Source organism: Vidua chalybeata, chromosome 8, assembly GCF_026979565.1.
Source record: "Vidua chalybeata isolate OUT-0048 chromosome 8, bVidCha1 merged haplotype, whole genome shotgun sequence".
In the NCBI taxonomy this organism is placed as follows: domain Eukaryota; kingdom Metazoa; phylum Chordata; class Aves; order Passeriformes; family Viduidae; genus Vidua; species Vidua chalybeata.
The window spans coordinates 19,760,847-19,786,217 of record NC_071537.1 but is presented as its reverse complement, the minus strand read 5'-3'; the positions used below and the strand labels follow the sequence as shown (position 1 = coordinate 19,786,217).

The 25,371-nt window shown below is 35.8% G+C and overlaps 1 protein-coding gene across 3 annotated transcripts in view; it reads right to left on the bottom strand.

Moving 5' to 3' along the window:
• Positions 1 to 25,371, bottom strand: part of TM9SF3 (transmembrane 9 superfamily member 3) — a 44,582-nt gene that overhangs the window by 12,268 nt on the left and 6,943 nt on the right. For 2 of the 3 annotated variants that reach the window (XM_053949449.1, XM_053949451.1), the window contains exons 2-9: positions 24,021 to 24,216; positions 17,559 to 17,681; positions 12,714 to 12,874; positions 10,461 to 10,538; positions 9,411 to 9,542; positions 8,723 to 8,889; positions 6,279 to 6,373; positions 4,305 to 4,435 (exon numbers count right to left, since the gene is read on the bottom strand). In XM_053949449.1, the coding sequence (XP_053805424.1) occupies positions 4,305 to 4,435; positions 6,279 to 6,373; positions 8,723 to 8,889; positions 9,411 to 9,542; positions 10,461 to 10,538; positions 12,714 to 12,874; positions 17,559 to 17,681; positions 24,021 to 24,216 (1,083 nt within the window). Of the gene's footprint in view, positions 1 to 4,304; positions 4,436 to 6,278; positions 6,374 to 8,722; positions 8,890 to 9,410; positions 9,543 to 10,460; positions 10,539 to 12,713; positions 12,875 to 17,558; positions 17,682 to 24,020; positions 24,217 to 24,781; positions 24,993 to 25,371 lie in introns of those variants that run through there. The other variant, XM_053949450.1, reaches the window with a different exon arrangement.

The following is a 25,371-nucleotide window of genomic DNA, read 5'->3' as shown; positions in this document are numbered from 1 at the left end:
AGTTTTCCATATTTGAAAAGAAACATTGTGAAGAGGGATATAATTTATTTCCTAATGCCACATGTTTCATATTTCCTGACAACTGTAGATTAAACTTCTTTCAAGGGTGATAATTAAAATTTTTATGAGCATATCTAATATTAAACAGCTACTGGCAGGCTATGGTGCCACGTCTGCTTAATGCACAGGGAAGAAAAGCAATAAAAATTAACTGTCAAAGCAGCAGCTTGATCTTCCCTGTCAGCTACCAAAATGCACTCTCAGTCATGAGACTCCCTCCCATATAGAGGTTACTAAATTTGTATAACACAACAGTTTTCTGCACATTGTCCAAATAGTACAAAAAAAATAATAGAACAGAAGGCTTCAAAATGAAGAGTTACTAGCTTTACTACAACGAAGTTGTTAATCTAGACTGTTGCTTTGGGTAATAAATTGAACTGCTGAAAATGTAGGCAGAAGAATTAAAGAGTTGTCTATTTTTAGCAAAATGAACGGGTTTGACCGAGGATTGCACAGTCACTTTCAAGCAATTTGAGAAAGCACTCTGCTGAATGCATGTAACAGGATTTTTTTCCTTTTTTTAGCCAGGTATATTTCTTCATCTGACTCAAGGCATGAAAATCGTTGGTACTACCAGGTCCTCTTTTTTTAGTGGCAGTCAATACTCATATCAAGTCAAAGCTGTCAGGGAAAGCTGCAGCTTGGATTAAGCTATCTGTTGGAGGAAACGCTTTTCTTTTCAAAACAAGGTAAAAAAGATGCAAACAATAGGGTCTCAATCCCAAGAGAAACACAGTGTCCTTAACCTTATTTAATTAAATCATTAAAAATGCACACTGGAAGCCTTAGCCACAAAGGAACTTGCTGTTCAAACAAAACAAAAATGATAAATCTTAAAACAGTTAATAGACGCTTCATAGATTTTGCATTCAGAATATTACATTAGTCATAGTAGCCTTAATGGAAATCTTTAAATTATGCATCACTCACAGAACAACATAAGCAGTCACAACTTATGAAATGCCAGAATTAAAATGGTCCCTTCAAATTCAATCATGCTGTACTCTGTAGAAATTCTGCATTAGTCAGTATTTCTGCACAGAACTAGTACTATACTCCTCAAACATATTATGGAGAAGTCACTTCACATACCATTATTTAAAAGTCTTCTTAAATCTTCCATGCTCCACTTTTTACATATCCCTCACACACACACACAAATGTAAAGATGATTGTTAAATACACCAGAAAGACTGATAAACATCAACAGAAAGTAAGTCAAGATGTATAACAACTTCAGAACTCAAAGTTCACCAGTAAGAGGATATACTAAACAAAAGACCAAAGACCAAAAAAATCAAATTTGGACTCCAAAAGCATGAATAACTGAACAGTACCCATTGCATTCCTATAAAGGTGAAGGGCTGAGTGAAAAAGGCAGATTGCGTATCTCCTTCACATGCTCCGGAAAGCTTTAATGCATTAAGATTTAAAAAGGTCTCATATTTGAACAAAACCTGTCACATTCTTGATATCATTCTAAAGGGAAGGACAGCTGAAAGCTACCCCAAGAAGAGCTTAAGCCTTTGTTCATGCTCATGGCTTATTTCACTGCAGGTTTGTCATTCCATAGGTAAGACAGCTTGCAAGTATATCTAAAAGGGCTAAGGGCAGAGTCCCAAGAGTGAAGACTGATTTCAGAAACAAGCTTTGTATTTTCCCAGGCTCTGCCACATCTTCAAGGAGATGCCAGACACCAGGAATGAGTTATACAAGGTGAAGTTTTGAAGTTCAAAACAGACTACAACGAGATGCATGAAGGTCCTAAGAGCCCAATGAATTTGAGGACTTAAAGTGTAGAAAAACAGATAATGAAAAACAGGTAGGTGAAAGATACAGCAACTGAGTATCAATTTGGATGTCCTGGATTTGATTCTGTCAGCTGCCCTTGCCTAAATTCCATTGGAAAATCTCTCTGGAGAGAAGAATTAAGTCACAGAGACTACTTAGATACTTCACTGGGAAGTGGCAGTGCAAAACTGGCAAAGTACAGGATGACATATTTAAGAATAGTCTCTTAGCAACCTTTTAGCTAAGAAACTTTTCTCAGTAACTCCATTTCTGCTTTTTCCAGATTTATGGCAATCAAGATGAAGGGGCAATACTTGCCAGCAATTTAAATCAAGGAGGGTGGTTTCAAGATATGTCAGGATAAAGGAAGTTATTTGTGTGCTCTAGTACATTTAGGTGGCAGAGGTTTTATTTCCCCAAGAAAGCAGCAAATTTGCATTAGACAATTCTGGAAGCCTCTTTGCATTGAAAACAGAGGTGGAAAGACACAAAGGGATCTCATCCATAAAGACAGAGGGCTTCCTGGGGACTTCAACCTGAAGCATAACATAGTAATTGCAAACAATTTCCATTTCCTTCTACAAACCAGCTTGTTGATTTGAAGTCATTAGAGCGTTGCTCGTCCTGATGAAGTTTCCGATTCATAACCTGCTTGCCTGCTAACTCCACTTAAGTTTTATTGCCACAGTCACAATGATTCAAATGCTTTCATAAAGCCTTGCAAACATTAAAATCACTGTGCATACAGAGTCCTAACATTCTGATGACTTGAACCCTGAAGATTTATATATCAGTTTGCTTTTCCTTGCACGTGCCCATGGTCTTAAAATACAAATCAGCTGAACAAATCCACAAGACAAACTTCAGCACACGTGGAATCGCCTTCCCTCAGCAATCCTGGCCTCCAAATGAGAATACAAGTGAGAAATGGGATACCATAACTGCTTGCTTAGCAGTAAAACAGAGTCTCTTTGCACATATCAAAGATCAATGCTGTAAACTTTTATGACAGTATTTTATATGGCTGCTAGCATAGGAAAGAAAAAATGACACAATATTGCTTTGGGACACATTGACCAACTAACACAAACACACTATTCAAAGATAGAATTTTAATCTAGTTTCTCGAAGAAGAAAACAAGAAAAAATAAGTGAAGAATTTACAAATATGTTTAGCTTTATATTACATTTAGTGGTTTTATAAGAATGAATTCAACGTAAAAGCTGCTATTTAGGCATGCTTTGAAAATACTGTTAGTAAAAAGGTGACTAGAACCAGCAATGTACCCAGGATGATTCCTCCATCAATAAAAAATTATTGCAAGTCTTTCCCTGAAGAATTGTCTCTCTTCTTGTTACCATTTATAATCTCTATCACCTTCAATCACTAACAATGTGTTCTTTAGAAATATTTTCAGTCACATACTGAACTCCCATCACAAACCCAAATAATGCAATATATAAGACAGAAACTTCTGATACTAAGCTTCATTTTATGGTAGTTTTAAACTAAGAAATCCAAGGCTACTTGAATGTCTCTGAAGTATTTGAACAACCTAACATATCACAAAAAAACTGATATGCAAAGAAGAAATCTATAAAAATGCTGAATTCCAAGATTTGCTACAGATACCACTGAAAAGAAAACAAGACTTTCTATATCAAGGTATTCTTTTAAGTTAACAGCGCTACTGCACAAAATTAGAAAAAGCAATTTTATTGTGCGTATTTCAAAAAAGTTTCTGCTTTAAAACTCTAACCCTTACAAGCTCAAAAGAAATTCTGCCCAAGTGACAAGTGATTATCTCCTACATTTTATTCACAGGATTATTTGAGGTTGCTTGAAAGGGGCCAACATAAACAAAATCCTGACAAAGGAAATAGAGAAAGTCATCATGACTAAATGAAAAAGTACTACAACAAGCATAGTTTTTCAAGTGGTAAGGTAAATGTACAGACACAAGACCATAACTGGACAGTAAATAATACTTAAAGTGGAAAGAGTGAGTCATTTTTGTAAAGACAAATCTGCTCAGAATGTTTTATCTCATATTATTGCCTGATCATTTATTTTTATTTTTTAGCTTGATTGCAATGACTTAGAAGTATCTTTCACTTGGAATCCCTTTGTATCTCATTTTATATTATAATCAGTTTGCACTGGCCATCCAGAAGGAAATTTACATTGCTAACTTCCCCCATTGTTAAAACACTAAGCTTGAATACAAAGCAAAGTGTTACTTTAAGCAGAGATAAGACTGTTTTTGGCATCCAGCAGCTGTTGCTATTGTGATTAAAATTAATTATACTTGAAGCACCTTAAGCCCCATCCCATGATAAAATTCTAACTAGCTAGCTCTAAACTATGACTCACAAATATATTTTGATTAAAAAAATGTAATTTTCCTGTGTGTACTGTGGAGTTTAAATTCTCCAATCAAACAACTCACCATGGTTGCAAAGGGTATAGCTCTCGAAGCATGGTAATAGATGGCAATGAAGTTGATGAAGAAGGCAGTTCCACACACCATTGCTGGAATAAGGAAGGCTCCAATGAACATCTGCTTTATCCATCGCCTTCCTGTAAGAAGGGACATTTCAATGGGACTGGTAAGATACAGCATTTTTTTTTTTAATTTATTAGCAAGCACTCCAGAATTTACACATTTGACTACTTCTCCCACAAAAAGGGGAAAGAAGTAACAACATACTACATCAACACAAGAGCTAAGAGCAAATTGAGTTTCATCTGAGTCCTGATAACCCACAAGATGCAGCACATTAATCAATTTAGTAGGCCAGGTGAAAAGATAAGAAAAGGGATACAGCACAAGAACATTTCAGCTGAAGAACAGCATATGCTGACCAAGCTGGCCAAAGCTGGGGTGTGAAACCTGAGGGTGTATGTAGCTGCAGGTGAGAAGAGACAGAGATAGCAGAGCTGGCCCCGTGCAGAACCTGCTCCCACCCTGAGAGCACAGGAGAGCTCAGCACTACAGCTGCTTCCAGGCAGCACCTGCTCAGGGTTGGCCTGATCCAAGCTGGAACAGGCCAACCCAGACACAACATTCAGGATGCATTAAGGAAATGGCTATCCCTGGTAAAAAGCAAAGTATCACAGCATTTAACATAACAGGAAAACCTGACATTTCCAACAACAGAAAAGGTAGAAAGAAAGTGATTTCTAAACTCCAATCATCAAGGGAACAGAACACTTGTTAGCAGTTATTTCTTTAGTTTAGAGCTCCTTGAGGAGATCAAAGAAATCCTTTTGGGCAATACCTTAAAAATTTCCCCTATCTGTAGTCCCTGTACTTTTTGTGCTCTTAAATACTGTCTATATTTATACACCGTGATATTAATATGCAGTAAGTAAAAACAATTTTAAAAAGCATGTTTATCAAGACAATCATATGTATTTTCACCATGAGCCAACATAATCAGCATTTCACAGTTTGATACATGTTTATCTGTAATAAAAAAAAGCTTATCTGGCTCAACTACAGAGCGCAATACATTACAGCACAGCAACCCTTTTCTAACTAGATCTGGTTTTGTACAAATTGCTAGCTTTATAAACAAGCCACATGAAAATAAACTTCTAACCTCCAAGCTCAAAGTACAGTTGAGATTGAACACTAACAGGTATATCATGATAAAAAGATACAAATTTTCTTTTGCAAACTAGAGGTTTTTTTAAGCATTCTAGAAGATAATAGATATTGATTATTCTTTTATTGCAGCATAGGGAATGGATGAAGCTAGTGCACTGCAAGAATCTAACTGGTCATAACTCAGAGGCATAGTGGGGAGCATTTGAAGACAGCCTGTTCAAATCTTCTGTCAATTTTATTTGGCTTCTGCTCTCTACTGATGCTCACTTTGATTTGCTAAGTGTAAAGTAGAGCATATACTGGAAAGTAGAACAACTTTCTTTAAAAGATGATATAAACAGTTTTCCCCATCTGCAGTTAATGGTCTAGTAAATAACCTATACTTGTCCTTTTTGTGTTAGCCTAACGTAACCCCCCTAGTACTTACAGAAAAGGACCAAGCAGGAGTCATCTGGAGATGACATGAGCTGTTTAACAACATGTTACACAAAAGGGAAAGGCTCTGTGGATGTCATGAGCCAAAAATTATATATGAGAGTGTAACAAGCAATTCAGAAGTCACAACTGTTAACAGTTCTTTAGCTCTTTTAAATAACCTAAGGCTTCAGTTACTTTTTTTAGAAAGCATAGCCAGTACTGACAGAGTAGATAATATGAAAGTTAAATATACTCAAATATTTTCTGTTTATTAAGAATCTAATGGATTCCATCTAACTCCATAAGGACTCTTCTACACTGGTGCAAATCAGAAAATAATAACTTTTCCATTTAACAATGCAATGAAAATGCTGAAACATGAAAACAATTTACCTCCTTGTCTAGCATAAAGGCTTCCTCCAAAATATCCATTCACTGGTGATGTTGCAGCATAAACAAAAATAGCTGTACTAAGCATTGATCCTCTCCTACAAGAAGGGATGTTTTTGGTAAATGAAATACAAAACCAAACATGATTAGAGAAAAAAAACCCTGTATTTTTAGCAGAAGCAGTTATTTAATATTTTTATACAAATACAAATATTTAGAAGTGCTTAAACTGTAAAATCTGCATAAGAATGGGAACTGTTTGTACACAAGGATTTGGCCAAGTCTAATTCAATGTGGGAAATTCAATGTGACATACTACATTCTTTCCTAACATGCATTTATTTTAACTGGAGTACAGACTCTCACCTCTGATAAATATACCCTGACATTTGGATGTGTGTACTTTGTACATAAATAACTATTTACATGACATACATTAAGTGCAAGATTCAACTGCAGATAAAATGTCAAAAAGCCAGTATTAACAATAATGTACTAAGATTGTGAATAATGTTTCTGCCATCCCCCAGAAATTAACTTTTAAGATCAAAAGTGCTCATCTGGCAGAAAATTAGATTTAGAAACTATAAATACTATAATGAAGTCACAAATCAGCATTAAGTAGTGCAATCAGAAGAGCTTAGTAATTTTTAAATGTCACCCCATTAAATGCTGGACTACTAATTTTGGCATAATTTTTCTGAAATTTTACAAGCAAAGCTAATAATTTTAAATCAAAGAAGCCATTTCCAAATACATTTTAAAAGATCATATCTAAGAATAGGAAGATATAAATGTTATTCATTAATAGAACTGTTTCTCCACATCCCTCTGCTATTCTTCAACAGCAAATAGCAGTAGGTTTTCAACTGACTTACTGTACTTTCTTCAAATTAGTTGCTCTGAGAGATTCTAGTTACTGCCATTTTGGTTTTTCAGGAACCATTCCTGGATGCCTGCTGTACTCAAAGAAGCAATCTTTAGCATGTAAGCTTCCATGACAGCATGACCAAAGCAAATATACCTGTTGGTCACACACACTGAAGGACTGTTTCACTAATATTTGTATTTTTAAAACTTCTCATAACTTAAGACAATTTAGAAACACATGCAAAACCCTCAAGAGCAGGCACAGTGTGAAATGGCACTGCCACTGTGTAAATCCAGGCTACCAGTAAAAACACCAGACTTGGTGCTGTTTTCCTAAACATAAGAATTGTCTGTACCATATTTGGTCAATTGTTCCACTACACACAGAGAATTAAATTCACTTTGAAAGTGACAGAAAGGCCTATTGCAATAAAAGACTAAGTGTACATATCTATTAAAAAAATACTGTTCTGATACATTTTACAACTGACATGACTAACCTACAGCCTCCCTACAGGGCACATACATCCTTTTGTCCTCTGAAGGGCTGATATGCTGCACAATTAAGAGTGTGTATGTATGCCTGTCTAGAAATATAACCATAAGACACAATGAGGGGAATTACACCCTATGGAAAATGAAAGATTCTGGTACTACGAGTGGCTTTTAAAATACACCGTTAAAAGGCCACTAAACGGAAAAGCAAGAGCTCCCTCTAGCGGCACATTACAAGCAATACAACTTGTTAAAATCAAGTTACAGGTGATACTCGCAGATGACAGTTTAGTCACTGCTTAAAACATATCACTTGTAAAAAACCCAAAAAACCCCAAACACAAGCCAATAATTGCCTCCAATACCCAAAACACAATCACTACAGAAGCAGATGAACCACCCAGTAATCCAAAAATCTCAATCAAATGAAGAAACAGGTGAAGAAACAGGTGAACTACAAGTAGTGTGTTAAATTTAAACTTGAGTATTATTTCTTTTTTTAAATGGATTCTTTCCAGTCAGGACCTATTTCTGGGGATTCTACGTCAACACAGGCTGAGCACTATATGCTCAAAAGAACTTTAAAGAATTACATTTTAATTCTTAAGAGGACTTGTGATAAGACTGACTTAATACTGACTTGTCAGCAGGAAACAGGACTATTCACAACAGAGCACACTCTTATTTCAGTCTTCACAGGACATGGTGGGGAAGTAGGGTAAGAAATATCCTAACATCTTGTTACTCTGGATGAAACCAGGAGTGAAATCTGTACCTTTGAATACATATAATTCCCATATTATCTACTAGTGATTCTGCAGAACAACAAACTAGTTTCAAAATAAGTAATTCAAAAAGCAAGCACTAAAAGAGAAAATCAAAGGAGACCAACTAACATGATAACAGTAAGACAAAGTTTCATTACAAATTAAAAGAGCACTTCTTAATACTACATCTGATCTACAGATTATTATTAGAGACTCTCAAACACTTTTTTTCAGGCCAGTTAGAACAATAAGTTGTGTAATTATTCTGTTCACTTGAACATTTATATATGGAAGACATGGCACAATTATACTTACTCTGTGTATAAATCTTCTATCATTGCAACAATAATAACTATAAGAGACACAGCAAAAATTTGACAGCCAGAACCAATAAGCGATGAAAATATTAGAGGATGACTGGATGGTCTAAACACATCTCCATGGACCTGCTTCCACCCATACTCATCACCTAGATCTCTGTCCTGGGAACAACAACAACAAATTTTAAGTCTAGTCATGACAATTAAAGACAAACACATAAGCTACATAAAAAGTAAAGGTCTGATTTAATAAAGCAACTTCAAGTGAAGTGTGTCTTCTCTTCTGAATGCATCAAATCGAAACATTTACTTTTCAGATGTTTATGAAGACAACAACAAATTACTACCTGAATGTATGACACAATAAAATCTATCAGAATCCCTCCCTGTCCCTAAAGCCTCTAAGGTGCTTAGGAGTACATCAGGCTTCTACTACAAAGTCAGAATGGACCTAGTTTATTCTAAGGTTGGATATGAACATTAACACAGTGACTAGAGAGAGCTTTTTGGGTCGCAACCTAGAAGCATGTTACAAAGAAAACCGGTAACACTTTCAAGACACACAAAAGGCATTTTTTGTCCGATAGAAGGAAGCCATTCAGAGCTGCTAACACAATGAATGTACGACAAGGAAACAATAAACCTTAAAAAAGGAGTTTTTAAAGCATGGATGCAGGACTTACCATATCATCCATTTCTTCCTCCTTGCTGTATCTTGCATAATCTTTTCGCAAAGTTCTCATTAATATCATAGACACCAGGCCAACCAGAAAGATCACCATCATAAAAGAATTGAAAATTGAAAACCAGTGAATCTACAAAAAGAAAGCACACCCCTAAAATTTAGAACTGTAAATGCATTTCAAATTGTTCCAATAAGGATCAATTGTTGCCTATAAGGACAGTTTGTCAGCACTAGCTAAGTAACAATACATACTGTAAGTAACACTACATTTTCAGAGTGACACTAGAACTGGCCTGTGAAACACCATATATAGTTGGTTTTAACAACCAACCTTGCTCAGGACAAGCTACCACAACTCAGTTCAGCAGCAGCAAAGTTTGAACTGGCTGTGCATGCTCCCTTGGTAAGCAAAAGGCAACACAATGTACTGCTGCCTTCCTAGAGAAGAGGTTCAAGTAGCGAAGCCAAAGGAATTACTGCTTTGCACAGGATGAAAAGGTGCAGCAGCATTATTGCTCTCAAAGGCATATACTTCTGGTTTTCACTGAGCTCCAAAGAGAATGTAGAGAAAGTCTCTACTTTCAGAAAGTAGCACAGCTCAGTACACTACCATTAAGGAGATTACAACCACAGATTTAGACACAACTGATAGTGCCACAACTGATAACTGGTTTAGGCTAATGCTTTTTGCTGTGCATTTACTTCAGAAAGAAGTGTGCCTATGGCCAACTGCCCTTATTCAGCTTACACAGTTGCACAGTTGTGTCCCTGAAGTTTCATTGCTTCTGGTCACCTGAATGGATTTTCTTTAACTACCCTGTACTTTCTGCAAGCTTGGAGCTTGCCTGCATATTTATTGAAGCACGCTAAAAAAATGGAGCCATCCTATTTTAGCAGCAACATTGCCACTTAAACAACAGTCAGACCTCCCTGTTTTATTGTCCCAGAACACCTGGAAAATCTGAAAATTCAAAGATGTAATCCAAAAATTGCATGACATCTGAACTAATGCAACCACTGTAAAGGGATGTACTGTAACAATACATACTCTGTGCTGAAAGAAAGATGGGTCAAGATACTTGTCAAATCGGTCTTCAAACTTCACATCTGATTTCTTCCATTTCACCTGAAGAGAGAAATGTTTATATTTGAAGAACTCCTCACAGTATTTTTAGCTATACTCACATGGAGAAAGCCAAAGCACATCATTAAAAATCATCCACTTTAGATGTTTTCTTCAATGAACAGGGTTTGGCAAAAAACAACGGAATGATGTTCTTATAGACTGGCATCTACAGGTCAGGCATAGAATGAACATCAGCCACCCCTCCTCATGGATCTAATCTTGTCCATGCTTATGTCCATCCTTGTCTAAGAGGGAAGAATCAGTCTTACACTGCCTCACTTCTCTCTGTCTCTGTGAGGCTAACCAAAGACACAAATTTTTAGTTGACAAATACAACAAACCTTTTTCATGATTACAGAATCTATATAATGTGTGCGTGTGTGTATATATATACACATATACATAATTACTATAATTACTATGAATCTAGACACGTCAATGGCCAATAAATTACTCTGAAACCAAATGGAAAAGTATGTGCTTATGGACAGACTATCACAGGGTGACACCATATTACAGCTGTCAGTTCTCCACCAGCTGCAGAGAGGATTGCTTGTGATTTGGAAAATGTAATTGCATTAATGAACTATATGGTGCTAAATGGTAGCATAAAGTATTTTTGACAATTTTTGCAAGACTGCATTTAAAAATTAAAATGAAAACAATTTTACAAACTAAATACAGACCTACCTGAAAACCTTTTTCAAAAGTATGCCAAAAATTATCAGGATTTTTAGCGATGTTGAAACAAATGCAGCCCCCTTGTACATATCTATTTTAAAATGAATGAGAAGGAACTATCCCCTCCAAAAACTGTTCTCTTACTGAGTATAGCAGAAAGCATATAAATGTAGATTGAAGACTCACCACAGTCCTGAGATGTATTAAAAACCCCAAGATGCCAGCATTATTCAGTTTGAGGTTTGATATTCATGTTCCTCAGTTCAAATTACAACTTGGTTCAAGATTAGCAACTCAAAACATCAATAGCTTTCAAAATTGTTTCAAGCAGATAACAGTTCTCATTAGAGCATCTGCCACTATGAAGCACAGTTTAGAACAAATCCCCCGGTGACAATCTGTGAATTAAACATCTCACACAGGCCAGCCCAGCAATTGCCCACTGGTGCCAACAGAATTTGATAAAGAAGTCCTGAGCTTTCCATGCTAAAAAGTCTTTTAAGGGAATATCTTATGTTATTTTCATTACTGGCTGCTACTCAGTGCTGACCAACTTAAAATTTCGAGCAAATGGACTTCACAATGATGGCAGAATTTGAAATAGCAAATTTTGAAATTTCTACTATTAATTTTGCAGCAAAAACAGGGAAATTAGTGTAAATGTAATTCTAAAAAGCACATATAAAACCCAGTTATCTGCATTTCAAACTATACAACTTATTCAGCACAAAAGAAATGTAACTGTGGCAAGAATATTCTCTGAAATAAAATCCTATGCTGACATCCACTGCTATCATATGGAAGAAAAGCAATGCATTAAAAAATGGTTTCACTGTACAAATGTCTTGAACTTGACAAATGAACCATCACTTGATTTAAGTAACACCAATAAAGAGGAAAACTAAAAAAATCAATTCGTCTCAACCACCAAGTATTGTTTATTCATTACCTTTTATCACAGCAACTCAGTATCATTGCAGAAAGCTTCACAAAAAGAAACTTAAAACCTTATTAATCATGTTATATAAGTAAGAAATTTCTACCGCAATTGCAAAACTAAGTAAATTTTGAAATTAACTGTTTGCAAATCATAAAGGCTTACAGTGGGTTCTTATCCTAGCTCAGAATCCAGTTCAAACCCATGACACAAATGTCTCAAGTCCAAACATGAAGACGATGTGTACCTACTCATGGGTCCTCTATACTTCCAGTCTCCATCCTTTCAGGGCTTTCCTTTCCCACTACAACACTTTTCTGCACATTACAGAAGCTTCAGTTTGTTTGGAGTACTTCAAAAATCATAATTTTACATTTGTTATTAATAAATCTATCAAGGTTTTTCAGCAACAAAACGGAATATTTGAAGGAGTGAAGATGCAGCTTCCTCTAACATAGCCCAACATATCAGTTCATATTGTAGTACACAAGTACCTATTTTTGAGCTCTTTCACCATGTAGAATTTCTTTTTATAGGTGCATTACCAAATTACTTACTGAATATGACATCTGGATTTTTGTGTTTGGTACCAGTTTCACCTTTCCTTCACTGGTCAGATTGACATCTACAATTCTATTTCCATTGAAACCAATTTCAAGTTTTTTGTAAGTCCAAAGGTAATAATCTTCTCCATTTTCATCTGCTTCTCCAACAATCCCTGCATAGAAAACAAGTGCAAGCAACTATTACAGGTATGCTTTTCAGATATTTTGCATTTACTTTTTAAAAATGTTTTGCCAGCTAAAAAAGCAACATAAACAAAGAGGACACAAAAGAACTTATGCTCTTCTTTTCAACTCTAATATCTGGACTCCACTTTCAATCCCAGGTCTCTGAAAGACGTATTTTGTAATGGCATTAAAAGACAAAGCATGCAGCTACAAAAACTACAGAGGACCCAACAACAGTGCCTCTAGTTTTATTTGCAATTCTTACCAGATAAATAACTATCTAAATTCACATAGCTAGAGATTCATTTTCCCTAACAGAACTTAGCCAAGACCTCTATAATCTCCTATCTTCCATCTATCTATTCACTCGTTTTTCTTCCTCTTAAGAATTTTACTTTTTCTCTGCAATCCTCGTTTACTTTCCAACACATGCTTTTTGCTCTTGTTTGCACACAAGTTTCCAATGCTTGCCAAAAATGTGGTTTTATATTAGGAAGAAATTCTTTACTGTGAGAATAGTACAGGTTGCAGGTTGCCCAAGAGAAGTTGTGGCTGTACCATGATGAGCTTTATGTTCTCTTCCAACTCAAACCATCCAAACCATTCTATGATTAAGTTCCTAATTTTCAGTAAGTTAGTGCAAAATGTCTCATCTACTGCAGAAGAATTCCAGAGACTATGCTGTGCTGGGTGAAAACAGAAAAAGCTTAACAGTCAACAAGTTCCCAGGCTATAAGTGTCACCTTTGATGTCAAGATGTACAAGATGGAAAGTCACAAAAAAGCAGCACTCAAGATACACAAGGCTGAGGGGAATGGGAGAAGAAGTAGGTGAAGGATATGGAACTATCACAAGGCTATCACAAAGCACCAGGCACATGAAGGAAGGGCCTTTCTGCATCACCTGTGTTTTTTAATTTTCAAGGTGGTATTTTTCTGTCAAGTTTTTTACTCATGCTCATCTGTCAGGATTGCCTTGTATATGCCATCTACACAAAACATGTGCCAGTTTGTGCCTCCACCATATAGCCTGGCACCTGCCATGCCATCTGTTCCCATGGTAGTATCCAGAACCATGACAATATAGACCTCTAAACTACTTAAAGGACATTCTGATCAATCACTCACTGAAGGAATGAACTAACACAGTGCTTCACATAGTTAGGGAATGTCCTGAAACAATCAAGCCTAGTCTCTCTCCACTGTGGGACAGCAATTCAGGAAAAAATATAAAACAGACTGATTTTTTCTGAATGCACTTAGAAAGATCTTGTTGTCTTTTTCAGGTTAGAAAATAGTGCAAACCTTCCAGAGCCCTCAAACAGCAGTTTGATGTCATTACCTTCAGTTATCAGCAGTTAAGAAAGGTTAATTTATGCCTAATCTCTACTGAAAATAGAGTACTTCTTACAGGGCTTGAGGACTTCTAGGGCGAATTTTAAGAATTAGTGTTTGTACATATGTCTGGTATCAGTAAGCCTTAGCAAGGTGGAAAATCATAAAGAACATAAAGGATGAACTTAACTAAAGTTTGCCAGGAGACAGGAGGAGTGCCATCAATGCATCTGGATGAGCCCAGGGAAGTGAATGGTCTGCTTTAAGAATAGAATTAAAGAGAAGTTGCCTAGAATTCTCAGCAAACATTAGCACCATCTGAATCCTTTTCTTTTACACTCTTCACAGAGAACTTTACTTTGGTAGCACTAAAAAAGGACTCCAGCCATCGACATTTAGGGAACAAAATTTTGGTTTAATCCAGCTACAAGATATGAAGCAACAATGAAAAAAAAAATAGGATATTGGGTCATGCAGTATATACAATACATGCTGGCCAGTAAGTTTCTCAAGATAGGTAATCCAAATAAAGTGGATCGACATGATAGCCTTCACACAGTAACAAAAAAAGTCATTCAGCACAAGTTATTTTTAATGCAAGCTGAGGGTAACCAGTTCTCAACACTATCCTCATGAAACCAAGAAAACCCTTCTCAGTATTCAGAGTGTTTCAGAGATGCCATCATAACTACTTCAGTTCTTACAATCATGTATCTTGAATAGTCCTAATGGTTTTCTTCATTATAATTACTGAAATTTAGTAACTATTTAGAAATAGTTACAGCTGTGCAACAACAATCAAGTAAAAAATATTTGCTTTCTTCAGTGTGTCTACCTGCCACCACATCAAGTACCAATTAGACAAGTCTACACAACACACTCAAAGGTACCAGTAAGCTGGCAGAGGCATATGTACAGTAGCATTCATGCCATATTCATAACAGAAATACTTAAAATAAAAACTGTTCAGTTAGCAGCAATCTCAGTGCTTTAAGTTTTAAGCAGCACTCAGAGCCTGAAACATTTCTATTGCTGAACAGAGACCCAGGAAAACCAAAATTATTGCAGATAAGCTATAATCCCAGTTTTCTCCACTATACTGGGAACACAAAGGTCCAAAATACTAATTCAGACCTGCAGATAAACACTTCTGATTGGTTCAGGTGCTCCTTTCTCTTCACTCCTTTCTCAGCCCCCCACCAAGAACTCATTAATTTTTTGAATAAAAGTTAGGCTAATATTGACCAATCTGCAGTCCTGCTACTTTACCTAACCTGCAGGAGACACAGACCAAAACTGTCAGCACCACTTGCTTTCACACCTGATGTCAGATTATATCCTTACATAATATTACCTGTACTTATGATCCTGCAGTCCCCTATTATGTAGCACAGCTTGAGATCCTGGTTCCAAACTATCAAAAGCAGCTTCTTAATATCTTAGAAAGATGATACTATATTCCACATGTTTTCTAGCTGACTTCTTGTGCATAAAAAGCATACTACTGGGAAACATTAAAAACACTGGAATCACAGGAAACCAGATTTTTTAGCTGAGAGCATAAAATTTGTCATGCATAGAAGATTTAGTAGGTATGTTTGTTCTCTGGCATTTTAGATGATGAAACATGACCAGGAAAATAAATCCTAAAAAAGAAAGCCTCCAAGACTTGTTAGCCACGTCCGATTCCAAAGAAGTCAGCTTAGCATCCATCATCCCTGGGCAATTCAAAGCCTACATACCTGCCACTAGTCTAGAAAAATAATTCACTGGTCTTTTTCTGAAAGGCCAAAGCCATAAAAAATATTGTAGCAACAACTGTCACTCATGCATGCTTTTAAAAAGCCTACCAGCAATTGCACAAGTAGTACAGTAAAGGTCACACAGAGTAATTCATGTCTAGATCCTGGCTACAGAGTCATTACAAACAATAAACAAATCAGCTGAAAAGAACAAAATCGATACTTAAGTACTTCTCTTCAGGCATTATAGGTATCTTTTAAAAACAGACACATTAAAAAAAAAAAAAAAAAAAAAAAACAAAAAAAACAAACCAGACCTTCCTACCAGACAAATAATAAATAAAGTGTTAATATTTCTGCCATGTTCATCAGACAGATATTTTCTAAAACAGATTAAAATAAGAAAGAACTAAAAAATAGCACCCTTTGTCAAAATGAATTAATGATGGATAGCATTATTCATACCAGCTACCAAAGAACTTCTCTTGCATGACTTGAACTGCATTTTTGTAGGTGCTGTGGGACTTTGTTTAGTTTGGGACGGTTTACCTTTTTCACGGAACACAGGCAACAAAGACTTTATAGCTGTTGTTCATTTCCTTTCAGTTTATATCTACAACAGGAAGATTAGTCCTTGGAGAGTTTGGTTGATAGCTATCAGTGAAAAGGGCAATCTGCAGAGCACTCTTTACTAGGTATGTGATCACAGGTTATGAGAGAGCAACAAAACACACAGACCTTAGGAGACAACGGCAATAGAGATACACACGTTTTTGTTCAGGACACAAGCACTTCTAAACCCAGATTAATAGTACTCAGCAAGAGAAATTTTGAGAATTGTAAAATAGTAAGTAAAATAAAACTCCATATAAACACAGACAACAAATCAACACTGTTAACATCCACTAAATTACCATAAAATTAAACAGAACAGTTTTTGCATGAGTAATAAAGAAAAGTAGCGAAATAAAGTTTCAACTCTCAAATGAGAAGTTTGTTGATCACAATAACATGGACTTTACATATAACCCATCTAATTACCACTCACTTGAACATTTGAACAAATTTAAACCGAAGAACTTACTGTAATTAAATCAGGGCTTTAGAAACAAACAGCTTTTCACCGTTTTTGTATTTCGCTAGTACAGCCATCCTACTGTTCTTTCAATGCAATAAGCCTTCAACTTATTTCACACAGAATTGATTAGTTTGGAAAAGACCACTGACATAAGCGAGTCCAACCTATGACCCAACACCATCTTGTCAACTAGACCATGGCACTGAGTGCCAAATCCAGTCTTTCCTTAAGACACCTCCAGGGATGGTGACTCCAACACCTCCCTGGGGAGCCCATTCCGAAGTCTAACCACCCCTTCTGTGAATAAATGCTTCCTAATGTTCAACCTAACCTTCCCATGGTGCAGCTTAAGATTATGTCCTCTATTACTTTACTTCATATTCTTGTGAATTTGACTTGCATGTCAGTTTCTTGTGAAATTCTTGCAAGGAAGCTTAGTCATTAAATGACTTCATGAAACCCACTAGTACAGAACGTGAGTAGGTGTAATCAGTCATTAATGCATAACATCACTCACCCCATATTGGCAAGTCATCAATATACATCTGGTACCAATAGTGATTTTTTATAGCATACACAAATGCATCTCTTCTTCCCTTGTCCAAGTCAACTTCACAGTAAGTGGTCTGCATCACATCATCTGCAAAAAATTAAAGCACAATTGAAGATTTATTAATGAGCTGGCTCAAAGTGAAGGCAAATCAAGCAAATGGAGGAATGGACAGAGCTGAAGTCTCCAAGCCCTCTTGGATATGCTCAAGAAGATAATAAAGGACACTTAAAAAGGAGCCATTAAAGCAAATACATGATTGTGTTCACAAATCTACACTTCTGCATGCAGAGGCTTTCCATATACTGGACAAGGAAAGGTTTCACAGTATCCTTTTGCTGCTTCATCCACACTAAATTGAGGTACAAAAGATGACAGCAGATTCACCTGAACAGATAATAAGATCTCTCTAACTTTAACAAGAGGTATGAAATTATTAACAAATACCTAACACTGTTTACAACATTATCTCTATTTTAGTATAATCAGCTTCACTGACTAGGAATAATGATTGTAAAAAAACCTAAAACTTTTTAAAGTTCTCAGCAATTTTGAAGAAACTACCCTAAGGAAGAAACAAAGCAATCAGAGTAAAGACAGAGAAAAAAATGAGAGAAGACAAAAACAGGAATAAAGCAAAGAATGCACAAGAGACTACATTTGGAAATGAAATAAAATAAATGCACCTCTTTCAGCCAGAAAGCTATTCTTCCCCATCCACAATTCCTAAATTATACTGTTAGCAGCCGTTCTTTTGCATCCCAGTTTCCTTCCCTAATGTCTCCTTTTCAAGTGAAGAAGTTCTGAAAGGCCTCATATTTATAAGACTTCAGACAGCAACAGATTCAGAGACAAGCTGTCTCACCTACATCTTAGTAATTGTTTTCATGCTACAAAGAGTAAAGCACAGTAAAAGTAAAGAATTCCAACTTCTCCTCTTTTTGTCATTATTGGAATTGAGGACCCATTTTAGTAGACAAAATTAATTTCTGCCCTAAGTACAGCTCTAATTTGTATCAAAATTCAGCTTACTTTCTTCAATACACTAACTACAATATAAAGCCTAAAAGGCAAATCAAATCACCTGCACAGAAAAAGCACAGCCAAGCAGAATATTTCTAACAAAAAACATAATTTCTCTGATAACAAGAAAAATCAATATATGCCAAGTACATCTGGTCAACAAAACTTCTCTTCTGGAGGAAAAAAAAGAGAGTAACAAAACCATTCAAGTCAACAATGTACCAAGAAGACTTTCAGTGCCCATACTGGTACATTTAAGAGAAGGAAGCCATTAAAGTTGGCATCACAGCTGAAACAAACATACAAATTCAAGTTTGCACTTATGCCTCTACCAAGTTGGATCCTGTATTTTTGGACTGTGTTTCCCCCCACCCGCAAAATGCCTCTCCTTGGCACATTTTCATTTTAACAGAGTTTTAAATTGTCTTACCATTAATTAAAAAGGGGGGGGGGGGGGGAAGCCAACCCACAAACCCCAGAATCATAATTTTCTCGATTTGTTGCTAAGTAAGGATTCTTTCCAAAATATTTGGCACTTCACTGTCATACTACGTTCAAATAAAGGATAACACCTTTCCAATACTACATTTTCTGACTCAAAGGATTGTTCAACACAGAGATCAAATGAAAATAAGCCATGAATTAAAATACAGGTAAAAGAGAAACTGATAGAGGCTGTTGAAGAAAGCATTTCCCAGGGCTGAAGCAAGAAGCCTGTTTTGGAGAAGTAGTATGGGGGCCAGGCTGGCTTTAGGTGACTCTCTGGTTCCCAGCAGTACCAGCACAGGTAGGTTAGACTGTAAACTACTCTAAATTACTCCACGGGCTTTCAGACTGTGGACTTTGCCACTTGTTTGTTTGTTTCACCAACTGAAATGAGCTATTCTGCATATAATGCTTTAGGATATAAACAGTGAGGTTTGCTGCTATTAAAAAAAAAAAAAAACAAACTTTTTTTTATCATTTATCATCAAATACAATTGGAAGTGAAATCACTGCACTGACACAAGGCTGCAGATAGCAGCGTGCCACAAAAACAACCTACCTTCACTCATTTTTACAGATTTATTCCCAGCATTCAGAACACCAGAAGAAATCACAGAGATAGTATCTTCACATCTGGATTAACTGTGTTACAAGTTGCTCCAGGGCACACACACAAAACCCCAGTGGAATCATTAGAAACAATCACATTCAATTCTTGCAAAACACAGGGAATGACATTACATATGGAGTATGATGCCAACCATACTGCACTCTACAGTTCCTCTCACCTCCCTTTAAAACAAGTGCTCCTTTCTCCAGCCACTGACAGAAGAAGCTGTCATTTAGTTACAGGACAGGATTAGGTGGCCAAGCTTAAATCCACTGTGTTAAATGACTGAATGAAAGAATCTTAAAACAGCATTTGGTGGCTGGGAAACCTGATGTCTACTTCATTACAGCTTTACCAGATCTAAGGTTTTGCATATGTTAGAGAATTCTTATCAAAGTTATGGCTGGTTTTATGGTGCCTCTGTATCAGGGATGTCAAAGTAGTATCTGCTATGTAAAAAAGCTTCAGGAATGTCAGTAGCACATTTAGGAAATTTTCTAAAAGCATGACTCATTAGAAAACTAGTGTGCTTAGCCAGATTTCAAATTTCCTATAAACAGTCAGATCAGTCAGATCAATGGGGTTTTATTCAAACATGTGTACCATATAAAACCTCATTATATCTGACAACACTAATGTCATCCTTCTAGACTTGCAGTAGAAAGTTTGGGTGAAGAACTCTCAATCAGAAATATGGTCATTTAGTAACATTTCTGAATGCAATTTTGTTAAATCATCCTTTTCCTCTTTAAATTCATCTTCTCTAATGGCACTGTAGGCTAATATCAAAAATAAATTTTCTAATTGAAGTCGCTTTGATACCAATGTTCAATACATTTAATAATTTACTAGGTCTCAGGTGTAACACAGGATGTCACTCAAATACTTGAGTAAAGAATTTGACATGTTAATTAAAAAGCATTATTATCCCAGATTTAGCTTGACAAGATAATTAAGCCAACCGAAAACTTAGAAGTTATATTACAATATGAGTGCATGTTAATAATACATTTCTTCCTTCACACAGATATTTATACAGATCTGAGACCTGTGATATAAGAACAACATTGTTCATATTGTAACAAAAGGAAAATCCAGCTATCCTGTATGATTGCATGTATCCTTTCATAAGCCACACTTAGTACAAGAAACACTACTTCATGGAGACCTGAATACACTGTAAATTTGCCCCATCAGTCACCACTATGAGAGTTCCAAGTGGAAACCTTCACCCTCAGAAGGGCACATTTCTGCAGAATCGTAATTTTTCTTATTCTAGTTCAAAAAATATAGGCAATGCCTACTGATTCAATGGTCAGTTTTACTTACACAGGTCAGTACTTCAGCTAGCAGCAGCTGTAGCCTAAACAATTCTTTGAATATGATGAACATGCAGCTTCACACTTACCTGCTACTGCTGTCCAGTAAAACAATGTTGAGAAGGGAATTATTTTTTTATTGCAGAACCTAATTTATTAGAACAATTCTATTTCCATTTTACTCACTTTAGAGGATAAAAACCTAAAAGCATGACATTCAAATCTAATTTTGTAAACTCATACAATACTTTAAAGAGAAAGAAATGCCTGCAACTGTTAATCTTGCCATAATGCCAAACACACATAAAGAAAAGCACAGATGCCTGTTAACTCAGAACTTAGATATGATTCACATATTCATGAAGAAAATCTGTACAAGTTTATTACTTATTATCTTAATTATTTCAGCTGCATATTTTAGATACTCAACACTCCTTCAAGCTGTATCTTTTACTTAAGAACACATGAATCTATTGGTACCAACCAAGCCTCTATCTGTTAACAAAAAGGAAAACAAAAACCAACCAAAAAACCAAGCCACCACAAAAACACCAACAGTCTTGTCTCAATTTAATTGCAGCAACTTCTGGAACACTGATGCAGAGTTGAAGCCAGTATCAATCACACTGAAATAAAACTTATCCATTACAAAAATATTATTTAAATTTCATGGATACAATCTATTTACAAAAAAACCCACAAGAAACCCCAAAAACAAACAAACAAACATAAGTGAACACCACTTCCGCAAAGAACACGGTCTATCTACCAAGAAAATGTCACCAAAAAACTGAGCTACCATCACATTTCAACAATCAAACTGGAAAGGAATTCTTTATGCAAATGTTAAACTTTAAGGACTGGTCTATGAAATCCAAATTTTACAATACGTAAATTGGATATGAATTGTAATGTGTTTATTACAACTTTTAAGCCTCTAAAAATGAATTTAAGTATTGCAATCCTCTATTTCTTTTTTTTTAAAACCTGTATATCAAGGGGATTTGAATTACAAAAATTTTACATAATTTCATATTAAATACTAATTTCATTCTAAATACTAATAACTACTATTACAATTACTTTATATTTGTAACTTTGAAATGTGGAAAAATTAATGTTTTAATACTTTTAACAGCAGATTAAGGATAGTAAAATAGAGTTGACTCCCATTAGGATTTCACGTCATGGACCACTGCCAGAAATACTAAAACACCTCCTGATGCAGAAGTTGCTGGATAACAGTTAACAGCAAAGAGATTACTGTCTTCATCTTTTATCCAGAGGACACAGACTGCAAGAGAAAAAACTAAAGTGCACATATACAGCTTCACACATCATCTACACATACTTAGTAATCAACCAGCTAGCATGTATCATCTGCCTTATTGAAAACATCTGTCCTGCAGCCACTTTGGCTGAGAGTTCAATTCACTGCAGGTCCAAATGGGATTATCAATCTACTTAACTCCAAGGTGTTAATAACAAGAATTTAAATTTTAAAAATCCTGTGCATTGGCTACATCATAGCAGTAAACATCAACTCACAAACTTTCTAGTCTTTTCAATTTGATGCTGCACCTAGAGAGTGCACTTGTCACAGGAATAAAAGAATCTCTTTGTAAAGTTGGGGTACTTAAAGGCAGTAAAAATTACACATTGAACTGGCTGTACAAACAAACATTTACCATATTCTCATAACAGAAACTTTATTAATCTTCACCAATGTGCTGAATTGCTGCCAGTTGCCTTCACTGTCCTTTCCATTTTGTGTTTCTGACAACATTCTATGAGGTTTGACAAGAGAACTATTTCTCCCACATGGAATAAAAATTTCAGTATGCTACAAGTATTACAAACCAGTAGTAGGACATAGTTTCCCAATGTTTCTACAAGTACTCTTCCTTTCTTAAAAGAAAAGATTCAACTCCAAACTCCTTTAGTGTGGCAATGCTGTCCTCTATGCAAATTTTTAAATTATGAAGAATTTAAGGTATTAACAAACTTTGTAAAAATCTTTTATTCAACTTATCCTACTGCTAGCAAAAACATCATTAGGTCTTTTATTTTGCAGATGTCCAGTTTTGAATAAAACTCTTACAGCTTACAGAAACTAAATCCCATCTGACTGTAAATGCTCAGACAAGAGATACTATGCTTAAGTCCTCCATCCAGTTAAGCACTAATGATGAAATGTAGTGTTCTGGAAAAAAAGATACAGAGAAACATAAATTGAATCAAATTAATAAATGTTCAAATTCAAGAGGCAAAAAGAATCTGTTACTATTTGAAGTTCTGCAACTACTAGCTACAGATATCTGAAAGGACACACACAGAGAAATTATACAATAGAAGACTCAGGCCTTAATACCAAGAAATATATTTGCAAAAGAAGTTAAATGTCTTCTCTGGAACAGTATGGCAAGATGGTGAGGACAGGGAACAACAGGAGAAAAAAAAAACAAACCAGCTTCATCCTGCTCCATCCAGACTGGAGTAAGATGAGTTAGAGACAGCACTATGAAGGTATTTGTCAAAGTTATTTTAAACTAGACTATAATCAGAAGGATACAATTATCAACTTTGTGTTGAGGTGGAACTTTGAGATGTTGAGCCCTTGCTACTCCTTTGCAATTGCAGTGAGTCTACAAGTATTCATCATCACAGGAAAAAACTACATCTTCAGAACTGGTAATTCCAGAATATTAATTCCACTAAATAATCAAACATTCATATACAGAAAACTTAAGTTTTACTTTGTAAAATGATATCAGCTACTCCAGAAGCAGTATCTGCTGCAAGCATTTTCCTTCAAGGGCACATAGATGGAAACTTCACTGTAAACTCAAAAGCCAGTGGTAGTACCAATCAACCATACAAAATACACTCAGCTGCTAGCAGCAAGAAAATTTCAGTTCTTCTCATTAAAAGATCAAGTTTGAAGAGTCTGTGTATTTTTTTAGGTGACTAAATGCACTTTGAATCACTTACCTTTAAATTTGATGTCAAGACCACTAAATTCCAATTCAACTCCTTGAAGTGCTTCCCCTAGGGTTTCATGGTAATGGCCGATGCTTTTTTTTGATCCCACACAGAAAGGGAGAGAGAAGTATTTGTATGTTTCTTGGCGATTGTGGTAAGGTCCTACAGTATTCATCCATAGAACAACTTCCTCTTTATCCTGGTACTGAAAGATAAAGTTATTGAGTTAGATGAGAAGCCCAGCAGAATAAACATGTTCAAGAAACTCTTATTCATATTAACTAGCAGAGCAGGATTGCTCAATCACAGGCAACAGCCACATTTAAAGACAGCTGAGCACTTTTGTCTTTTGACAGGGGCTCTAGGATAAAATTTCAGCCTGCTTTCATAGAAATAAAAAAGCCAAGTTGATCATACAGTTTCTAACAGCCCATCAGTGAAGTATCAGACAAGGGGGATTTAAGAAAGATGTAGAAGATGCAGCAAGCAAGAGTCTTGAATATAAATAAGCTTTTACTAATTTTGTAAAACAGAGATCAGTTAAAAACAAAACTACGCTTATCTCAACTGAAATAAAGGCAACACCAAATTAATGTCTTGTTAAACAAGATCTTAGCAAAGTAGTCAGGCAATCTACCCACACTGACAGATATTTTGTATTTTCCTAAAATGCAGCTCCCTTTCTTTTTAGAAAGGGTATAAACTGAATTCAAAATTCCCAGAAGAGCACAGTGCCTCACAGGAAGCACTAAAATTAAACTGTTGCATACCTACAGTAGCCAAGAGCCAAAGTCAGACAGAAGAACTGTATTTTGATGCATTTCCAACAGTCCCACAGTGAAAAAACAGAACAGCAAGAAGTCTGGTGGCTGCCACGAAATTCTCTCTTGGAACATTCACTCTTCACTTTCCACAGCTACTGTTAGCCAGGAAAATATATTCCTTGTCTAGGAGCCAATAATTCCAATAATTTTTTTCAAGCCCTTATTACTTCTGAACAACAAAAAAACAGTACTTAAAAGTCATTAATCTATCAGTATTCAAATACTGGACAAATTCGGGAAAATTAAATTATTTGAAATAATAATTTGCATTATATCTGTATGCATCTGGATGAGGTATCAGATTTGCTGATTGCTACACAAAGTCTCTCACACAGCACTACTTCACCTATAATTTCAACAGAATAAGAGGGACAGAGACAGTGATATAACTTCTAAGACAGGAAAAAACCCTACTTATAATTATATACACATAAAAGCAAATCACTGTATAGGTCCTGAATTTTTTTAGGTACTGAAGTATAAAGTACTATTATAAGACCAAAACACAGACACAGAACACCTTGGAGAAGAAAAGA